Source organism: Eubalaena glacialis, chromosome 2, assembly GCF_028564815.1.
Source record: "Eubalaena glacialis isolate mEubGla1 chromosome 2, mEubGla1.1.hap2.+ XY, whole genome shotgun sequence".
In the NCBI taxonomy this organism is placed as follows: domain Eukaryota; kingdom Metazoa; phylum Chordata; class Mammalia; order Artiodactyla; family Balaenidae; genus Eubalaena; species Eubalaena glacialis.
In genome coordinates, this window is record NC_083717.1 from 65,577,865 (window position 1) to 65,595,927 (window position 18,063).

The 18,063-nt window shown below is 35.4% G+C and overlaps 2 protein-coding genes across 4 annotated transcripts in view; one reads left to right on the forward strand and one right to left on the reverse strand.

Moving 5' to 3' along the window:
- Positions 1–727, reverse strand: part of LRRC49 (leucine rich repeat containing 49) — a 132,887-nt gene extending 132,160 nt beyond the window's left edge. For 2 of the 3 annotated variants that reach the window (XM_061180122.1, XM_061180121.1), the window contains exon 1: positions 395–727. In XM_061180122.1, the coding sequence (XP_061036105.1) occupies positions 395–442 (48 nt within the window). In that variant the 5' untranslated portion in view covers positions 443–727. Of the gene's footprint in view, positions 1–390 lie in introns of all 3 variants that reach the window. The other variant, XM_061180123.1, reaches the window with a different exon arrangement.
- THAP10 (THAP domain containing 10) lies at positions 441–17,578 on the forward strand. The gene is made up of 4 exons (XM_061181430.1): positions 441–646; positions 744–1,254; positions 15,673–15,820; positions 15,920–17,578. The coding sequence occupies exons 1-4, from the start codon at positions 441–443 to the stop codon at positions 16,114–16,116; spliced, it is 1,062 nt and encodes a 353-aa protein (XP_061037413.1). The 3' UTR covers positions 16,117–17,578.
- Positions 17,579–18,063: the final 485 nt, after the last annotated feature.

Here is an 18,063-nt window from a genome sequence, read left to right on the forward strand (position 1 = left end):
AAAGCTTTTGACACTTGCTATTTCAGGTCTAAGTCAATAGCTCAGTGAGACAGGTGAAGGAGGTGGCGGTGCCAGTTAATATTTTCTTAATTAAAAAAAAAAAAAAAGGAATTGACCGGTTAAAGGAATTTAAATGAAGCTTAGCCTTTCACAGCAGACCAGCTCCACCTTCTGGGAAGCCCAGATCCTGAACAAGACTTTGAATACCCATCACACAGTATTAAATACCCTCCAAGTGCCTTGGTCCAGTTCAGGAATCTCAAGCCTCGGTCAGACAATAGCTTGCGTAGACTCAGAGGTGCTGGCCCCAATAATACAGCCCATCACCTAGGACAAAGACGCCAGTCAGAAAGGACGCTACGAATGGGAAGAAAAAGTAGGAGACCCAACCTACGTTGCTCGCAGCTCGGCCAGAAACAGAGCGGTATTTCCCGGGAATCATGGCAGGAGACAGTCCAAGAAGATCAGTTAGATCTGCCTTAGAAGTGACGCTACAGCACAGATTCAGAGAGAGCGCAAGGGGTCATCTCCCAGGCAACCCGCTCAGGAGTTACCATGGAAACTACCATTTCCGGTCTGGTCCTCCACCAAATCACTGGCCGATGCCCTCGTTAGAGCCTCTGGTTATATTTGGGGGCCCCAAAACGTCAGCACTTCCTAGTTCTATTTTCCTGGCCTCATAAAAACAGAGCGGGAGTGTGGAGAGGTGGATAAGACGGGGAAGAGGCCGGCCACCTCGGTAGCTATGACAACCACCACTTCCGGTCCGTCCCTCTTTACGGCCCACCTCAGCTGGGCCCGCGCGAAATTTGTATCCCTCTGCCTGTGGCCCCCTGCTCTCAGGGGAAGCTGCAGGGAGGAGGAGGATCTCCGAGAGCCGGGTACTTTCCCAGGTGGGGCCGCAGTTCGGCACTTCCGGCGGCCGGAGGTAGGGGAAGGAGACAAGGTGTAGACTGGTACGAGGGCAATGACAGCTCGGTCATCTGCTCCGACAACTTTGCTCCCGCCTGTTTTGACGTCTCTTCGGTTATCCAGAAGAACCTGCGCTTCTCCCAGCGCCTGAGGTTCGTGGCGGGCGCCGTGCCCACCCTGCACCGGGTGTCCTCCCCGGTACCTAAGGGGCAAGAAGAGGGAGACGGGGCGGGCGGCCCCGAGCAGGGAGGCGAGCCCCAGGCAGTCAGGCAGCCCGAGGCTGCCCCGAGGCCAGCCTGCTGTACACTCCTCCGGGCCAGGAAGAGGGCTGCGGCTTCACAGGTAAAGGGCCACCCAGGAGTCCCCCGAGGGTCGTTGGAGGACCCCGGGTCTGTGGCTAGGCTCCTCCACTTAGTGTCGTTTTGGGAAGGTCACCTCACCTCGAAGGTTTCTGTTTACTCAGTGATCTCCAAGAGCCTATTTAGCATTAACACTCTGGAATTATAGTTTCTTCTACCTCCTCTTACCCAAAACACTCTCATTCTCCCTCTCTGTCTCTGTCTGTCTCTCTCTCTCTCGTCCTTCAGATTATGGAGTCGCCTTCACTCTCCGCTCCTGAGTTTTTAAATAGAAAGTGTTTAATTTGAGCAAATCTCAAGGAATGGGGTGCTTGAAACTGTTTCTGCGTACCATATTACATAAGCTTGAGGAATTATCAATTATACTGTCAAAATGGCGGAGGAAGGGGGATACGAGATGCTGATGAAGATGGGGCTTGCTGATAAACGATCCCTTCCCACTCCTAAACTTACTCTTGACTGGCTGCCTTTAAATTAAATCGTTCCAATGAGCTGAATTTTCCTATCTTGCTCTCTTCTGCCTACTTTCTCGATACTCGTAAGCATCGATTACACTTATTTTGCATCTGGTCACTACTGCCTTCTTGCCCACTTCCCATCTTAAAGAAGCCTTCTCAGTCTTCTTTGAGTTAGTCAAACTTCAGCCCTATCACCATAACATAGATTAAATTATGACGCTTAATTGGATCTAAAATGTGTTCAGTTTTAGAGATAGGAAGAATTCACCAAGAAGTCAGGTGACTTGTAACTGACATTTTGGCTTTGAATATATAGAGGTATTCGTTGAATTTTAGAACTGAAGGAAACCTAAGTGCTCCTCTAGTTCAGACTCACTATTTATGCGCAAGGAAGCCAGTCCAGGAGGTTAATTTCCTCAAGAGCCTTTTCTCTAGGTCTAATTGCCAGACAGAAACTCTTCTGCCATACCAACCTGCTTTCTACATTGGGGTGGATGCTTAAGACCCTGTAATGACATCCTGCAATTGTTAGGATGAAGAATAATATTATTAACACAATGTACAAGTCTCTGCATGTGCTTTGCCCCTGCCTACCACACCAATCCTATCCCAGCCCACCGTCCTTGTTGCTCACTGTGCACCAGTCATGCTCATCTTTTCAATTTTTGAACATAACTGTAGTCTTTCCTACCAATAAGCCTTTTCTCCATTATTTCATGTACTGCCCTGGAATTATGCCCCTGCCATTTCCCATCATCATCAGTTGAGCCCTTTTACTTTAAAAATCTGCTCAAACATCCTTCCCTTTTGATTCCCTAATTATATATTCTCATTCTTCATACACTTCATTAGCACATATACTTCAGTTGCACTCATCACAGTTGTCATGAAATAATTGTATAATTTGCTTAATGTTTGTCCTCACATTAGAATGTAAGCTCTGTGAGAGTAGGGATCTTATCTGATTTTGTTCACTATTGTATTGCCAGCAACTAGAACAATATTTTGCAAATTTAAGGAATTCAATAAATATTTGTGGAATGATTATGTGACTATGAGAACAGTTTTTTTAGTACACTAAAATTTCAGTTCTCTGCCAGTTTCCCTTCTCACCAAGCTGTATAGCAGTCAAGACATCTGCCTCTTCCTTGAACCATCTATCCACCATCATTGCCTAGCCAACCTTTACCCAAGCCCATATATGTACATCTATATATAGATATATATAAATATGTAGTAAAAGAGGTAAATATTAAACATGTGCCACACACACCCTTACACCATTTTTCTTCCTCATAATTCTACCATCTAATCAAAAATTGCGAGAAGAAAAGCCAGGCTAATAAAACAACCAAAGATCTTATAATACAACAAAGGCTAACTATTGAGAAATCTAGAATAGATACCAACTCTGTTTTCCAATTAGTAAATATATCCAGCCAACACTTCTAACAATCCATATTACATTAATATACATGCTGAGTTATTAGGAAACTATGTGTAGGTTTTAATAGTAGTACTTTATATAAAGTTTAAAAAGTTTATTTAGACTTGATAGCAATAAATTTTTAGCCGGTCTGGATTGAGAATCCCAATAGCATCTCTAAGAAAGTTTACTTGTGCCACCTTTCACTCCTTCCCCCACTCACTGTTTTTCATTCCAAGACCAACTGACTAAACAGCAAATTTCCAGTCACTCTACAATATTTATTGAGGAGCTATTGTAAACACTGTTTTGGGTGTTTTGTGCTATATGTAGATAAATAGAAGTATGAATGTAGCCTATCTTTAGGGAGCTTGAGGAAAGATTAGGGGCCACCTCCAAGGACAAAAGGGGGTTCTGATGAGCACCATACACTGATATTTTGCTTCATATAGCTAGAATTATTGTCTCTCCTTAACTGTTAATTTTGCATCCTTGTTTTTCTAATCCAACTGTATTTTTTAAACTTTAATTCAAATATAGCAAAATACAGGAAAGTGCTTAAATCATTAAATTATCAGAAACTGAACATGTGTAACTACTATAGGTCAAAGAATTAGAACATTACTAGCAACTCAAGAGCCCAAGCCTAGCTCCTCCTCCATCCTCAAAGCAACCAAGTTTGCTTTCTTTTGAACTTGATGTAAGTAGAATCGTACTGTAGGCATTTCTTGCATCTGGCTTTTTTGTTCAACATTATATTTGTAAGATTCATCTATATTGTTGCATAAAGCAGTAATATGTTTGCATTACTATATAGCAGTTTATTGTACGAATATACCAAAAAACTTTTTTATCTCTTCTGTTGTTGGACATTTGGGTTGTTATCATTTTGGGGCTATTAGAAGTAATCCTGCTGTAAACATCCTTCTACATGTCTTTTTCATATGTGTACACGTTTCTGATGATATATACCTAGAATTTCTGGGACACAGTATTATATTAAACTTCAGTAAATAATACCAGATAATTTTCTAAAATAGTTGTACTAATTTACACTACTAGAAGCATAATCAGAGTTTACGTTGTTTCACAGTCTTGCCTACACTTGGATTGTCGGTCTTTCACATTGAGTCTTTTTGAAGGGTGTGTAATGGTGGTTTACTTTGCTTTCTCATTTCATAAATGACATTAGTAAGGGAACAACTTTTCAAATGTTAATTGAACATTTGGATAGCCTCTTTGGCGATATGCCGATTTTTCTGTTGGATTGTCTTTTTCTTGTTGATATAGAGTTCTTAATAAATTCTGTCTTCAAGTCCTTTGTCAGTTAAATATGCTTTAACTACCTTCTTCTCTTCACTCTTAATAGTGTCTTTTGATGTACTGAGCTTTTCTTTTTTTTTTTTTTCTGTGTACTTAGTTGTTAATTTTAATGTAGGCCAACCTAACCATCTTTTTCTGTATACTTAATGCTTAAAGCATGCTACTTTGCTGTTTTCCATAAACCTACTGTTTTTAGTCTTTACATTCATATCTACAACCCATTCAGAATTGATTTTTGTGTATGAAGTGGAGTTTGTTTCATTTTTTCCTCATATAGATACCCGATTGACTCAGCATCTTTTATTGCAAAGGCTAGCATTTCCTCATTGTCCTGCAGTGTCAGCTTTGTCATAAATCAAGTTTTCATATACACATTAGTCTGTTTCAGCATTTTAAAATTCTGTTCCATTTATGTTTGCCTATCTTTATGCCATTATCACAATACTTTACTATAGCTTATGTTAAGAATTAATATCTAGTTGGCATATTTTTCTGACAAATGCTTATTTTCAATAATGATTGTGTTTTATGGTATTAGTTTAAATGTACTTGCTAAAATTCTTTGTGAGACCTTAATCTAAACCAAAGTTGAGGTAATCAAGTAGTTTTACTTTATATGGAGGTTACTATTGAAATTAAAAATCACAGAGCAGCGGTGCTTTGTGACCACCTAGAGGGGTGGGATAGGGAGGGTGGGAGGGAGGGAGACGCAAGACGGAAGAGATATGGGAACGTATGTATATGTATAACTGATTCACTTTGTTATAAAGCAGAAACTAACACACCATTGTAAAGCAATTATACTCCAATAAAGATGTTAAAAAAAAAAATCACAGAGCAGAAGAAATAAAGCACATGGTCATTGTACAGCACCCCCCCCCAAATTAATATCCAGTTGATTAATTCCTTTTACCTTGTTCATCTTCATGGATGTCTTGGCTATTTTGGGCTCTTTAAATTTTAGTATTGGTTCATCAATTTCCACAAATTATCTGTTGGGATTTTGACTGAGAGTGCCTTGAATTTTTAAATGAATGTAGGGAGAAAGAGCATATTGACAATACTGATTCTTCCAATCCATGAACATAATGTATCCCTCCATTTATTTGGGTTTTTACATTTCTCTTAAAAACATTATAGCATTCTGTATAGAGGTCTTGTACATATTTCATTAGATTTGTTCCTATTTGATTTTGCTATTATAAATAGTATTATTTAAAATTTTATTTTCTGTAAATGTATGTGGATAAATTGATTTTTGTTGACCTTGTAACTAGAAACCTTGTTAAACTCATTTATTAATTCTGATAATTTGCAGATACTTTTGGATTTTCTACATGTATAAAAAATATATGCATATAGTTTTTGATGTTTATGCTTTTGTTTCTTATTCTTCCTATTGCACTAGCTAGAACCTCCAGTACAGCGTGGGAAACAGAAGAAGTGATGGGGAATCCTTTTCTCATTCCTATTTTCAAAGGAAAAGTCATTAATATTTCACCATTTGATATGATTTTTGCTATAGTTCTTTTGGTAGCTGCTCTTACCATAAAAGGAAATGTTCCCCTCTATTCCAAGTTTTGGCTACAGATTTAAATCATAAATGATGTTGAATTTTTTCAAATGCTTTTTCTGAACCTATTAATGATCACGTATTTTGCTTATTATTCTGTTAATGTGGTGAACTTTATTGCCTGGTTTTGAAATATAAAGTCAAACTTGCATGGCTGAAGCAAACCCAATTTGGCCAAGGTGTATTATTCTTTTAGGTATTGTTTAATTTGATTTGTTAACATTCTATTTAGAATTTTTGCATATGTGTTCATAGGCAAAACTGGTCTATAGCTGTTCTTTCTTGAAATGCCTTTTTCAGGTTTTGGTTTCAAGATTATGCTGACCAGTTTGGAGTTGTCCCCTCTTTCATCATTCTCTGGAAAAGTTTATATAAATTGGCATTATATGTCCACTAATAAATTTGATATTAATATTTTGTGGAATTCACTGAAAAAGATACCTAGTCCTGGAGTTTTCCTTATGAGAAGATTTTTTAATGATGGATTCAATTTCTTTAATAGTTATGGGGTTATTCAGAGTTGTTCTGTTTCTATATCCCTTTTGATAAGTTGTATTTTTCTAAAAATTTGTCAGTTTAATCTAAATTTTTAAACATATTGACACAAAAGTGTTCATGATACTCTGTCTTTTAAATTTCTTTATGATCTGTTAGTAATTTTTACTTTTTCATTCTTTTTATCGATTTTTGTTAGTCTTTTCAAAGAGTGAACTCTGCCTTTTGATCTTCTCTCTGATATTATTTTCTTTTTATTTCTATTATTATTTCTTCCCCTCAAATTATTTTGTTCAGCTTTGATTTTTAATTGATACACTAGATTTATACATTACTGAGCTAAAATGATTAACATAGACCTTTTCCTATATGTTTTCACATTAAACAAACTTGTTAATATGTGAAAACTTCACTTAAACACTAGGATGTCTTTACATATTCAGATGTAGTATTTCAAACAAAGGAGACCTTAAGGATAACTAACTTGCTTATGTGAAGACAAAGTGTTGAATTACCAAATATTTCAAATTTTGCCCAACTGCTTACATTCTTTAACAGACTTCTAGTATTCTTTTTAATTGAAGTATAGTTGACTTACAATATTATATTAGTTTTAGGTGTACAACATAGTTGATATTTTTATAGATTAGACTCCATACAAAGTTATTATGAAGTACTGGCTGTATTGCCTGTGCTGTACATTACATCCTTGTATCTTATTTATTTATTTATTTATTTTTGAATTTTTGAATTTTATTTGTTTTTTTTTACAGCAGGTTCTTATTAGTCATCCATTTTATACACATCAGTGTATACATGTCAATCCCAATCTCCCAATTCATCACACCACCACCACCACCCACCACGGCTTTCCCCCCTTGGCGTCCATACGTTTGTCCTCTACATCTGTGTCTCTATTTCTGCCCTGCAAACCGGTTTATCTGTTCCACATATATGCACATATATCCACATATATTTGTTTTTCTCTTTCTGACCTACTTCACTCTGTATGACAGTCTCTAGATCCATCCACATCTCTACAAATGACCCAATTTCGTTCCTTTTTATGGCTGAGTAATATTCCATTGTATATATGTACGACATCTTCTTTATCCATTTGATGGGCATTTAGGTTGTTTCCATGACCTGGCTATTGTAAATAGTGCTGCAGTGAACATTGGCATGCCTATGTCTTTTTGAATTATAGTTTTCTCTGGGTTTATGCCCAGTAGTGGGATTGCTGGGTCATATGTTAATTCTATTTTTAGTTTTTTAAGGAACCTCCATACTGTTCTCCATAGTGTCTGTATCAATTTACATTCCCACCAACAGTACAAGAGGGTTCCCTTTTCCCCACACCCTCTCCAGCATTTATTGTTTGTAGATTTTCTGATGATGGCCATTCTAACTGGTGTGAGGTGATACCTCATTGCAGTTTTGATTTGCATTTCTCTAATAATTAGTGACGTTGAGCAGCTTTTCATGTTCCTCTTGGCCATCTGTAGGTCTTCTTTGGAGAAATCTCTATTGAGGTCTTATGCCCATTTTTTGATTGGATTGTTGTTTTTTTAATTTTGAGCTACATGAGCTGTTTATATATTTTTGAGATTAATTCTTTATCCGTGATTCGTTTGCAAATATTTTCTCCCATTCTCAGGGTTGTCTTTTCGTCTTGTTTATAGTTTCCTTTGCTGTGCAAAAGCAAAAGTTTTATTAGGTCCCATCTGTTTATTTTTGTTTTTATTTCCATTACTCTAGGAGGTGGATCAAAAAAGATCTTGCTGTGATTTATGTCAAAGAGTGTTCGTCCCATGTTTTTCTCTAAGAGTTTTATAGTGTCCAGTCTTACATTTAGGTCTTTAATCCATTTGGAGTTTATTTTTGTGTATGGTGTTAGGGAGTGTTCTAATTTCATTCTTTTACATGTAGGTGTCCAGTTTTCCCAGCACCACTTATTGAAGAGACTGTCTTTTCTCCATTGTATATCCTTGCCTCCTCTGTCATAGATTAGTTGACCATAGGTGCGTGGGTTTATCTCTGGGCTTTCTATCCTGTTCCACTCATCTATATTTCGGTTTTTGTGCCAGTACCATATTGTCTTGATTACTGTAGCTTTGTAGAATAATCTGAAGTCAGGGAGTCTGATTCCTCCAGCTCAGTTTCTTTCCCTCAAGACTGCTTTGGCTATTCAGGGTCTTTTGTGTCTCCATACAAATTTTAAGATTTTTTGTTCTAGTTCCGTAAAAAATGCCATTGGTAATTTGATAGGGATTGCATTGAATCTGTAGATTGCTTTGGGTAATATAGTCATTTTCACAATATTGATTCTTCCAATCCAAGAACATGGTATATCTCTCCATCTATTGGTATCATCTTTAATTTCTTTCATCAGGGTCTTATAGTTTTCCGCATACAGGTTTTTTGTCTCCCTAGGTAGGTTTAGTCCTAGGTATTTTATTCTTTTTGTTGCAATGGTAAATGGGAGTATTTCCTTAATTTCTCTTTCAGATTTTTCATCATTAATGTATAGGAATGCAAGAGATTTCTGTGCATTAACTTTGTATCCTGCAACTTTACCAAATTCACTGATTAGCTCTAGTAGTTTTCTGGTGGCATCTTTAGGATTCTCTATATATAGTGTCATGTCATCTGCAAACCGTGACAGTTTTACTTCTTCTTTTCTAATTTGTATTCCTTTTATTTCTTTTTCTTCTCTGATTGCCGTGGCTAGGACTTCCAAAACTATGTTGAGTAATAGTGGTGAAAGTGGACATCCTTGTCTTGTTCCTGATTTTAGAGGAAATGCTTTCAGGTTTTCACCATTGAGAATGATGTTTGCTGTGGGTTTGTCGTATATGGCCTTTATTATGTTGAGGTAGGTTCCCTCTATGCCCACTTTCTGGAGAGTTTTTATCATAAATGGGTGTTGAATTTTGTCAAAAGCTTTTTCTGCATCTATTGAGATGATCATATGGTTTTTCTTCTTCAATTTGTTAATATGGTGTATCACATTGATTGATTTGCATATATTGAAGAATCCTTGCATCCCTGGGATAAATCCCACTTGATCGTGGTGTATGATCCTTTTAATGTGTTGTTGGATTCTGTTTGCTAGTATTTTGTTGAGGATTTTTGCATCTATATTCATCAGTGATATTGGTCTGTAATTTTCTTTTTTTGTAGTATCTTTGTCTGGTTTTGGTATCAGGGTGATGGTGGCCTCATAGAATGAGTTTGGGAGTGTTCCTTCCTCTGCAGTTTTTTGGAAGCATTTGAGAAGGATGGGTGTTAGCTCTTCTCTAAGTGTTTGATAGAATTCACCTTTGAAGCCATCTGGTCCTGGACTTTTGTTTGTTGGAAGATTTTTAATCACAGTTTCAATTTCACTACTTGTGATTGGTCTGTTCATATTTTCTATTTCTTCCCGGTTCAGTCTTGGAAGCTTATACCTTTCTAAGAATTTGTCCATTTCTTCCAGGTTGTCCATTTTATTGGCATGGAGTTACTTGTAGTAGTCTCTTAGGATGCTTTGTATTTCTGCAGTGTCTGTTGTAACTTCTCCTTTTTCATTTCTAATTTTATTGATTTGAGTCCTCTTCCTCTTTTTCTTGATGAGTCTGGTTAATGGTTTATCAATTTTGTTTATCTTCGCAAAGAACCAGCTTTTAGTTTTAATGATCTTTGCTATTGTTTTCTTTGTTTCTATTTCATTTATTCCTACTCTGATCTTTATGATTTCTTTCCTTCTGCTAACTTTGGGTTTTGTTTGTTCTTCTTTCTCTAGTGCCTTCAGGTGTAAGGTTAGATTGTTTATTTGAGATTTTTCTTATTTCTTGAGGTAGGCTTGTATAGCTATAAACTTGCCTCTTTGAACTGCTTTTGCCGCATCCCATAGGTTTTGGAACATCGTGTTTTCATTGTCATTTGTCTCTAGGTATTTTTTGATTTCCTCTTTGATTTCTTCAGTGATCTCTTGTTTATTTAGTGACGTATTGTTTAGCCTCCATGTGTTTGTGTTTTTTACGTTTTTTCCCCTGTAATTGATTTCTAATCCCATAGCATTGCGGTCAGAAAAGATGCTTGATATGATTTCAGTTTTCTTCGATTTACTGAGGCTTGATTTGTGACCCAAGTTGTGATCTGTCCTGGAGAATGTTCCGTGTGCACTTGAGACGAAAGTGTAATCTGCTGTTTTTGGATGGAATGTCCTATAAATATCAATTAAATCTATTGGGTCTATTGTGTCATTTAACACTTGTGTTTCCTTATTAATTTTCATTTTGGATGATCTGTCCATTGGTGTAAGTGAGGTGTTAAAGTTCCCCACTATTATTGTGTTACTGTCGATTTCCTCTTTTATAGCTGTTAGCAGTTGCCTTATGTATTGAGGTGCTCCTATGTTGGGTGCATATATATTTATAATTGTTATATCTTCTTCTTGGATTGATCCCCTGATCATTATGTAGTGTCCTTCCTTGTCTCTTGTAACATTCTTTATTTTAAAGTCTAGTTTATCTGATATGAGTATTGCTACTCCAGCTTTCTTTTCATTTCCATTTGCATGGAATACCTTTTTCCATCCCCTCACTTTCAGTCTGTATGTGTCCCTAGGTCTGAAGTGGGTCTCTTGTAGACAGCATATAGATGGGTCTTATTTTTGTATCCATTCAGCAAGCCTGTGTCTTTTGGTTGGAGCATTTAATCCATTCACGTTTAAGATAATTATCGATATGTATGTTCCTATGACCATTTTCTTAATTGTTTTGGGTTTGTTTTCATAGGTTCTTTTCCTCTCTTGTGTTTCACACTTAGAGAATTTCCTTTAGCATTTGTTGTAGAGCTTGTTTGGTGGTGCTGAATTCTCTTAGCTTTTGCTTGTCTGTAAAGCTTTTGATTTCTCCATCGAATCTGAATGAGATCCTTGCCGGGTAGAGTAATCTTGGTTGTAGGTTCTTCCCTTTCATCACTTCAAGTATATCATGCCACTCCCTTCTGGTTTGTAGAGTTTCTGCTGAGAAATCAGCTGTTAACCTTATGGAAATTCCCTTGTATGTTATTTGTCAGTTTTCCCTTGCTGCTTTCAATAATTTTTCTTTGTCTTTAATTTTTGCCAGTTTGATTACTATGTGTCTTGGCGTGTTTCTCCTTGGGTTTATCCTGTATGGGACTCTGCACTTCCTGGACTTGGGTGGCTATTTCCTTTCCCATGTTAGGGAAGTTTTTGACTATAATCTCTTCAGATATTTTTTCGGGTCCATTCTCTCTCTCTTCTCCTTCTGGGACCCCTATAATGTGAATGTTGTTGCGTTTAATGTTGTTCCAGATGTCTCTTAGGCTGTCTTCATTTCTTTTCATTCTTTTTTCTTTATTCTGTTTCACAGCAGTGAATTCCACCATTCTGTCTTCCAGGTCACTTATCCGTTCTTCTGCCTCAGTTATTCCGCTACTGATTCCTTCTAGTGTATTTTTCATTTCAGTTATTGTGTTGTTCATCTCTGTTTGTTTGTTCTTTAATTCTTCTAGATCTTTGTTAAACATTTCTTGCACCTTCTTGATCTTTGCCTCCATTCTTTTTCCAAGGTCCTGGATCATCTTTACTATCATTATTCTGAATTCTTTTTCTTGAAGGTTGCCTATCTTCACTTCATTTAGTTGTTTTTCTGGGGTTTCATCTTGTTCCGTCATCTCGTACATAGCCCTCTGCCTTTTCATCTTGTATATCTTTCTGTGAATGTTGTTTTTATTCCACAGGCTGCAGGATTGTAGTTCTTCTTGCTTCTGCTGTCCGCCCTCTGTATCTTATTTATTTTATTCCCAATAGTTTGTACCTCTTAATCACCTTTCCCTATTTTGCCCCTCCCTCCACCTTTCTCCCCACTGGTAACCGCTAGTCTGCTGTCTGTATCTGCGAGTCTGTTTCAGTTTTGTTATATTCCTTCATTTGTTTTATTTTTTAGGTTCCACATATAAATGAAAATATACAGTATTTGTCTTTCTCTGTCTGACTTACTTTCCTAAGAATAATACCCTTAGGGTCACCCATGTTGTTGCAAATGGCAAAATTTCATTCTTTTTTATGGCTGAGTAATGTTATATATTTATATGCCACATCTTCCTTATCCGTTCTTCTGTTGATGGACCCTTAGGTTGCTTCCATGTCTTAGCTATTTTAAATAATACTGCTATGAACATTGAGCTGCATATTAAAAGATTTCCAGTATTTTTCTTTAATGTTTTAAGGCTTTATTTTTTTAGAAAAGTTGTAGGTTCACAGCAAAATTGAGGGGAAGATGATTTCCCAATTACCCCCTGCCCCCACACATGCATACCTTCTCCATTATCAACATCCCCCACCAGAGTGGTACATTTGTTACAACTGATGAGCCTACACTGACACATTGTTATAACTCGAAGTCCATCGTTTACATTACAGTTCACTCTCTCATCTCTCTACTTTTTCAATTTTTATTTACCATTCTTTCTTTAACTTCTTGAGCATTAAATTGGATCATTGATTTCCAGAATTTTCATAGTGAATGGCAGATGGGACAGCTAAGTTTGACATGCTTATTTCCCAAATGTAGATTTCAGTAGAGTTTATTGTTTGAGGGAAAACTCCTGAAATGAAGATACGTTAGAAATATTTTGTGAAATAATTTTTTGAATGGTGTTAAAATTGCAGTCTAAATTAAGACTAATTAATTTTTTCTATACTATTATGTACATTTAAGACTATAAATGCCCTTCTAAGTGTGACATTAACTGAATCCCACGAGTTTTAGATTTTGAATATTTTTATTATTATTTAGTGTAAAATATCTTCTAATTTCCACTGTAATTTTATCATGGGTTACTTAGAAGTATATTTAAAAATTTCCAGACATGCAGGTATTTTGTAGTTATATTTTTGTTATAGACTTCTAGGTCAATTACTCTGTGGCCAGAGAATATACAGCATATGGATTTAATCTTTTGGAATTTATTGAAACTGTATTAGGCCTAACATAGGTTAGTTTTTATAAATGTTCCATATGCACTTGAGGTGAATGTGTGTTCTGCAGTTGGGTACAGTTCTCCATATATGTCTATTAATCATGTTGTTTAAACTTCTTATATCCCTATGGAATCTTTGCCTGCCTATTAGTTACTGAGAGAGGTGTGTTAAAAATCTTCCACCTCGTTTTTTAATTTACATATTTAGTCTTCTAACAATTTTTGTGTTATATATGTTGAAGCTGTGTTATTATATAGCACCAATATAGCAGCACCAGCTTTCTGTAGGTTAGTGTTAGCATATTAGATCTTTTTTACACTCTTTTATTTCAATCCTTGTGTATCCTTAAGAGTTTAGGCCTTACTGTGTCTTATGGTTGCCCCTTTGAAGACAATGTATCTTTTTTCCTCTGGCTCCTAAGTTTTTCTCTTTGTTTTCCAATTTTACTGTAATATGCAAAGATATGGTTTCCTTTGTTTTTATTTTAGTGAATACATTTAGTAGTTTTGTAAAACCATGTCTTAATGCCTTGTATTCATTTTGGTAAATTCGCAGATGTTATTTGTTCAAATATTGTTTCTGTCCCATTTTCTTTCTTTTCCTTTGGGACTACAACTGATATTATATATTATGCTTTTTCATCTTTTCCGCTGTATCTCTTATGACCTTTTCTATAGCCTTCATCCTTTTGTCTTTCTCTGCCTCATTCTAAAAATTTTCTTTTGATTCATGTTCCAGTTGATTAATACATATCTGGAAATTCTGTTTCTTAAATTTTTAATATAAAGAAGTAATCGTGTATGTACACAAAAATTTTTGTTCAAAGATTTCTAATATTATGGATTGTTTTAATAAATTACAGTATATCTGTACAATAGATTGTGTGCAGCCATAAAAATTATATGTAGAATATTTAATAACATAGAAACATGATGTATTAAAGAGGAAAACAAGATTATAAAACATATGTTCCCAATTTTTAAAAATACATAGAAAAAGACAAAAATGATACCAAAATATGAAGTTGTTAGCTATGAATGATGGGATTACGGCTAATTTTTTTTTCTTTTTGCTTCTCTGTATGGTGCAAATTTTCCTCAGTGATACAATGTATTACTGTTATAAAGGGAACAAAAGTTATTTTTTAAAGCCTGAATAAATTCCTAAAACTCCATTTTATCAGGAGTACATCTGTTTTGTAAAGAAATATATACTTATTCTAGACCTTTATAATGCTTGGCTTAAAAGTAGAAGTAGATTAGCTGTCAAAATTAGTCATAACTATAAACACAAAGATAAAGACTTCAATTTTTATTTAAATCCTCAAAAATATTAGGTGTAATTCTTCATGTTACAAAGGGACTCTTCACAAAAGTTTCTTCATAAAGTTTCTTTAACTTGGGCATTCATAGCCTGTGTTACAGCAACCAAGGATGCTTGCTAAAATTTTTTTTCAGTGGTCTAGGTAAAATTACAAAGTACTTTTTTTCATTTCTCTATCACTTATTTTTTCTTCCCACAGGCCCTCTTACATTTTCCAGATATCTTTTCTTAGCCTCTTCCGCATAATTTCCAGGTACTCAGTCTTACATTACCTTCTGAATATACAAATTCTCCTCCTTTCTACCTCTTACTTCTCCCATAAATCAAAATTTCCATTTCACATTGTAACTTTTCTCAGGAAAGCATAAAAACATTAAAGCATATTATCTTAAATTATTTCTCTCTCATGTATAAAGGACTGATGATTAGGATTTCTAGAACGATGCTACTGCTTTGCTATGATATATTTAATACTATTATAATCATTTAATACTAGTAGTATTATCTCTTCCAGCTGTTGATTTAGGGAAAATTTAATGGGTTGTCAGCAAATAGCTTAATAGCATATATATTTTTGCTTGACCACAATGCTTAGAAATAGGCTTAGAAATAGTAAAGGACAGTATGGCAGACTTCTTAAGAACTTGGACTATGGAGCCAGCTTGCCTGGGTTCAAATTCCAGCCTTCCTAATACGTGACCTTTAAAAGTATTGTCTATACTCTTTCACTGTTTGTAACTTTTAGGAGATAAAACCATATAAAGAAGGCCTTACCTTCAGTATAATTCTCCTCTGATTTGTATTTTTAGATTGCACATGAAAATCAAGTTATACAAACACAAGTCCATGCTGATAATCTATCTAATGATGTCACTTCAGTACCTACTCACTGTGAGGAAGGCCCAGTGCGCAAAAGTACACAAATATCTCTGAAGAGACCCCCTCACTACAGTGTGGGTAAGTTTTGACTTTTCAGTTGATTGATCAATTGAATTGGTCTTTTGTTTATGAAAAGCAAATTCTAACTCATAGGTAATTGTGTTTATTCTCCTTCAGGTATTCAGGCCAAAGTGAAAGTGTTTGGAACACGACTATGTAATGCAACTACTCAGACTGATGACTTGTGGTCTAGAACGTCCTCTCTCTTTGACACTTACTCCAGTGACTCAGAAACAGATGAGGACTGGGATATCAAGAGTGAACAGAGTGATTTGTCTTACATAGCTGTACAGGTAAAAGAAGAGACCTGTTAACGCAACATCAAATGATTTGATGTGCTCTAGGTTTTCAAATCTTTACTCACATAATTATCTCTTTGCTCTTGTAAATCTTTCACCTCAAGATAACTTGACAGTTGAGTATGCAGGATTTGTTTAGCTCTAAGGGAAAAATTTGCCTGTCTGCCAAGATAATAAAGGTAGTCCTGCCCACACCTCCCCACCCCCCACTTCCACCTTTTTTTTTTTCTTTTTATACTTTTGGTGCAAATCAAGTCATAAAACAAAACCACAATAGCAGCATTGCCAGATCAAGATTAAGCATTGACTAAGCTTAGTTCAGAAGCAACGCTCATATGGGACTTACTTGACATTCACGAGTTAGAATGTCACTGTTCTAAATAATTTGAAGATGAAGAGCGTACCAGTGAGCACAGCTAGGTCTGATACTACTAAATGATTTGAGGGTAGAACCAGGACATTTACCCTTGATTATTATTTTCTATGTTATTTATTTTTTAGTCTGTCCAGTTGTAATACTATTACATCTATGAATCAGTCCCTGTGAGCATTTCTGGTGAAGCTATGTCATTTACAGAAAAATTTCAAAGGGAATCAATTTAAATAGAGATAGAATTTCATATACTTAGATTACCTTGATAATGAAATCCGTTTGCATCAGTTCCTATTACATCAAATTAATTAGTTTGATTAATTTAGATAGAATTATTAACATCATGCAAAAAGAAGTATTACATTTCTAACATATCCCCATTTTAGAAATTAGGTTTTCCTCTACCAATACCACTTTGGGAAATAAGCATGTGAAACTTAGCTGCCCCATCTGCCATTCACCAGGAAAATTTCTATGGCAGTTTTGTGCCATGAAGTAATTTATTACAGTAGTTTCTGAGAAACTTATTATAACTCTGATCTTGTATTGAAAATAATAAAAATAAATGTCCATTTTACATCTCACATGTCCTGTTAGTTCTGCATGATTGGAAGAACTTGCATGCATTTTATCCTCAAAGGTTTAAATAATACACCAAAGTGATTTTCTTCCAAAGCTAATTTCATGTCTGACTTAATTTGAATGGTATAATTTTAATTAAAAATACAATAAAATAAAGTATTAATAGAAGGTGTAAGCCTGAACAATGATTACGTAAACACATATTATTATTATTATTATGATTGCTGGTTTGGCTTGAATTTAAGGTAACTATTTAATGTTTTAAGAGAATGTTATGTTTTAAAATTAAGCATATACATCTTCTGGAACTAAATATTATCGGGGAGGGGGTGGTACCTGTTTTCCCTTGAGCTTTGAAACAGTGTATCTCCTTAATTCAAATCATAATGTATGTTATATGCCCATTCATCCCCAAATTTCACTGCCATGGGTTTACTTCATTTCTATACGTTAAACAACTTTGACAGCCATAACAGCACTTTGTGTTCTTTTTTTACTAATAAGTTAATTTTATTTTTCCTATCAATTGAAAATTTAGATTTGGTTGGTTGATTCAGATGATTTTATAATGAATTGTGTAATGTTTCACTGCCCTAAAGTAAAATGAAATACTGGCTTTATTTTATTTTATTTTATCTATTTTTTTTAACATGTCAATGCTTTTTTCCCAGTTTTATTGAGATATAATTGGCATATAGCACTGTATAAGTTTAAGGTGTAAAGCATAATGTTTGACATATGTATCATGAAATGTTTGCCACAGTAAGTTTAGTGACTATCCATCAGCTCATATAGATATAAAATTAAAGAAATAGAAAAAAATTTTTTCCTTGTGATGAGAACTCTTAGGATTTACTCTCTTAACAACTTTCATATATAACATACAGCAGTGCTAATTATATTTATCATGTTGTACATTGTATCCCTAGTACTTATTTATCTGGTAAGTGAAAGTTTGTACCTTTTGACCACCTGCATCCAATTCCCCCTCCCCTGACCTGGCTCCT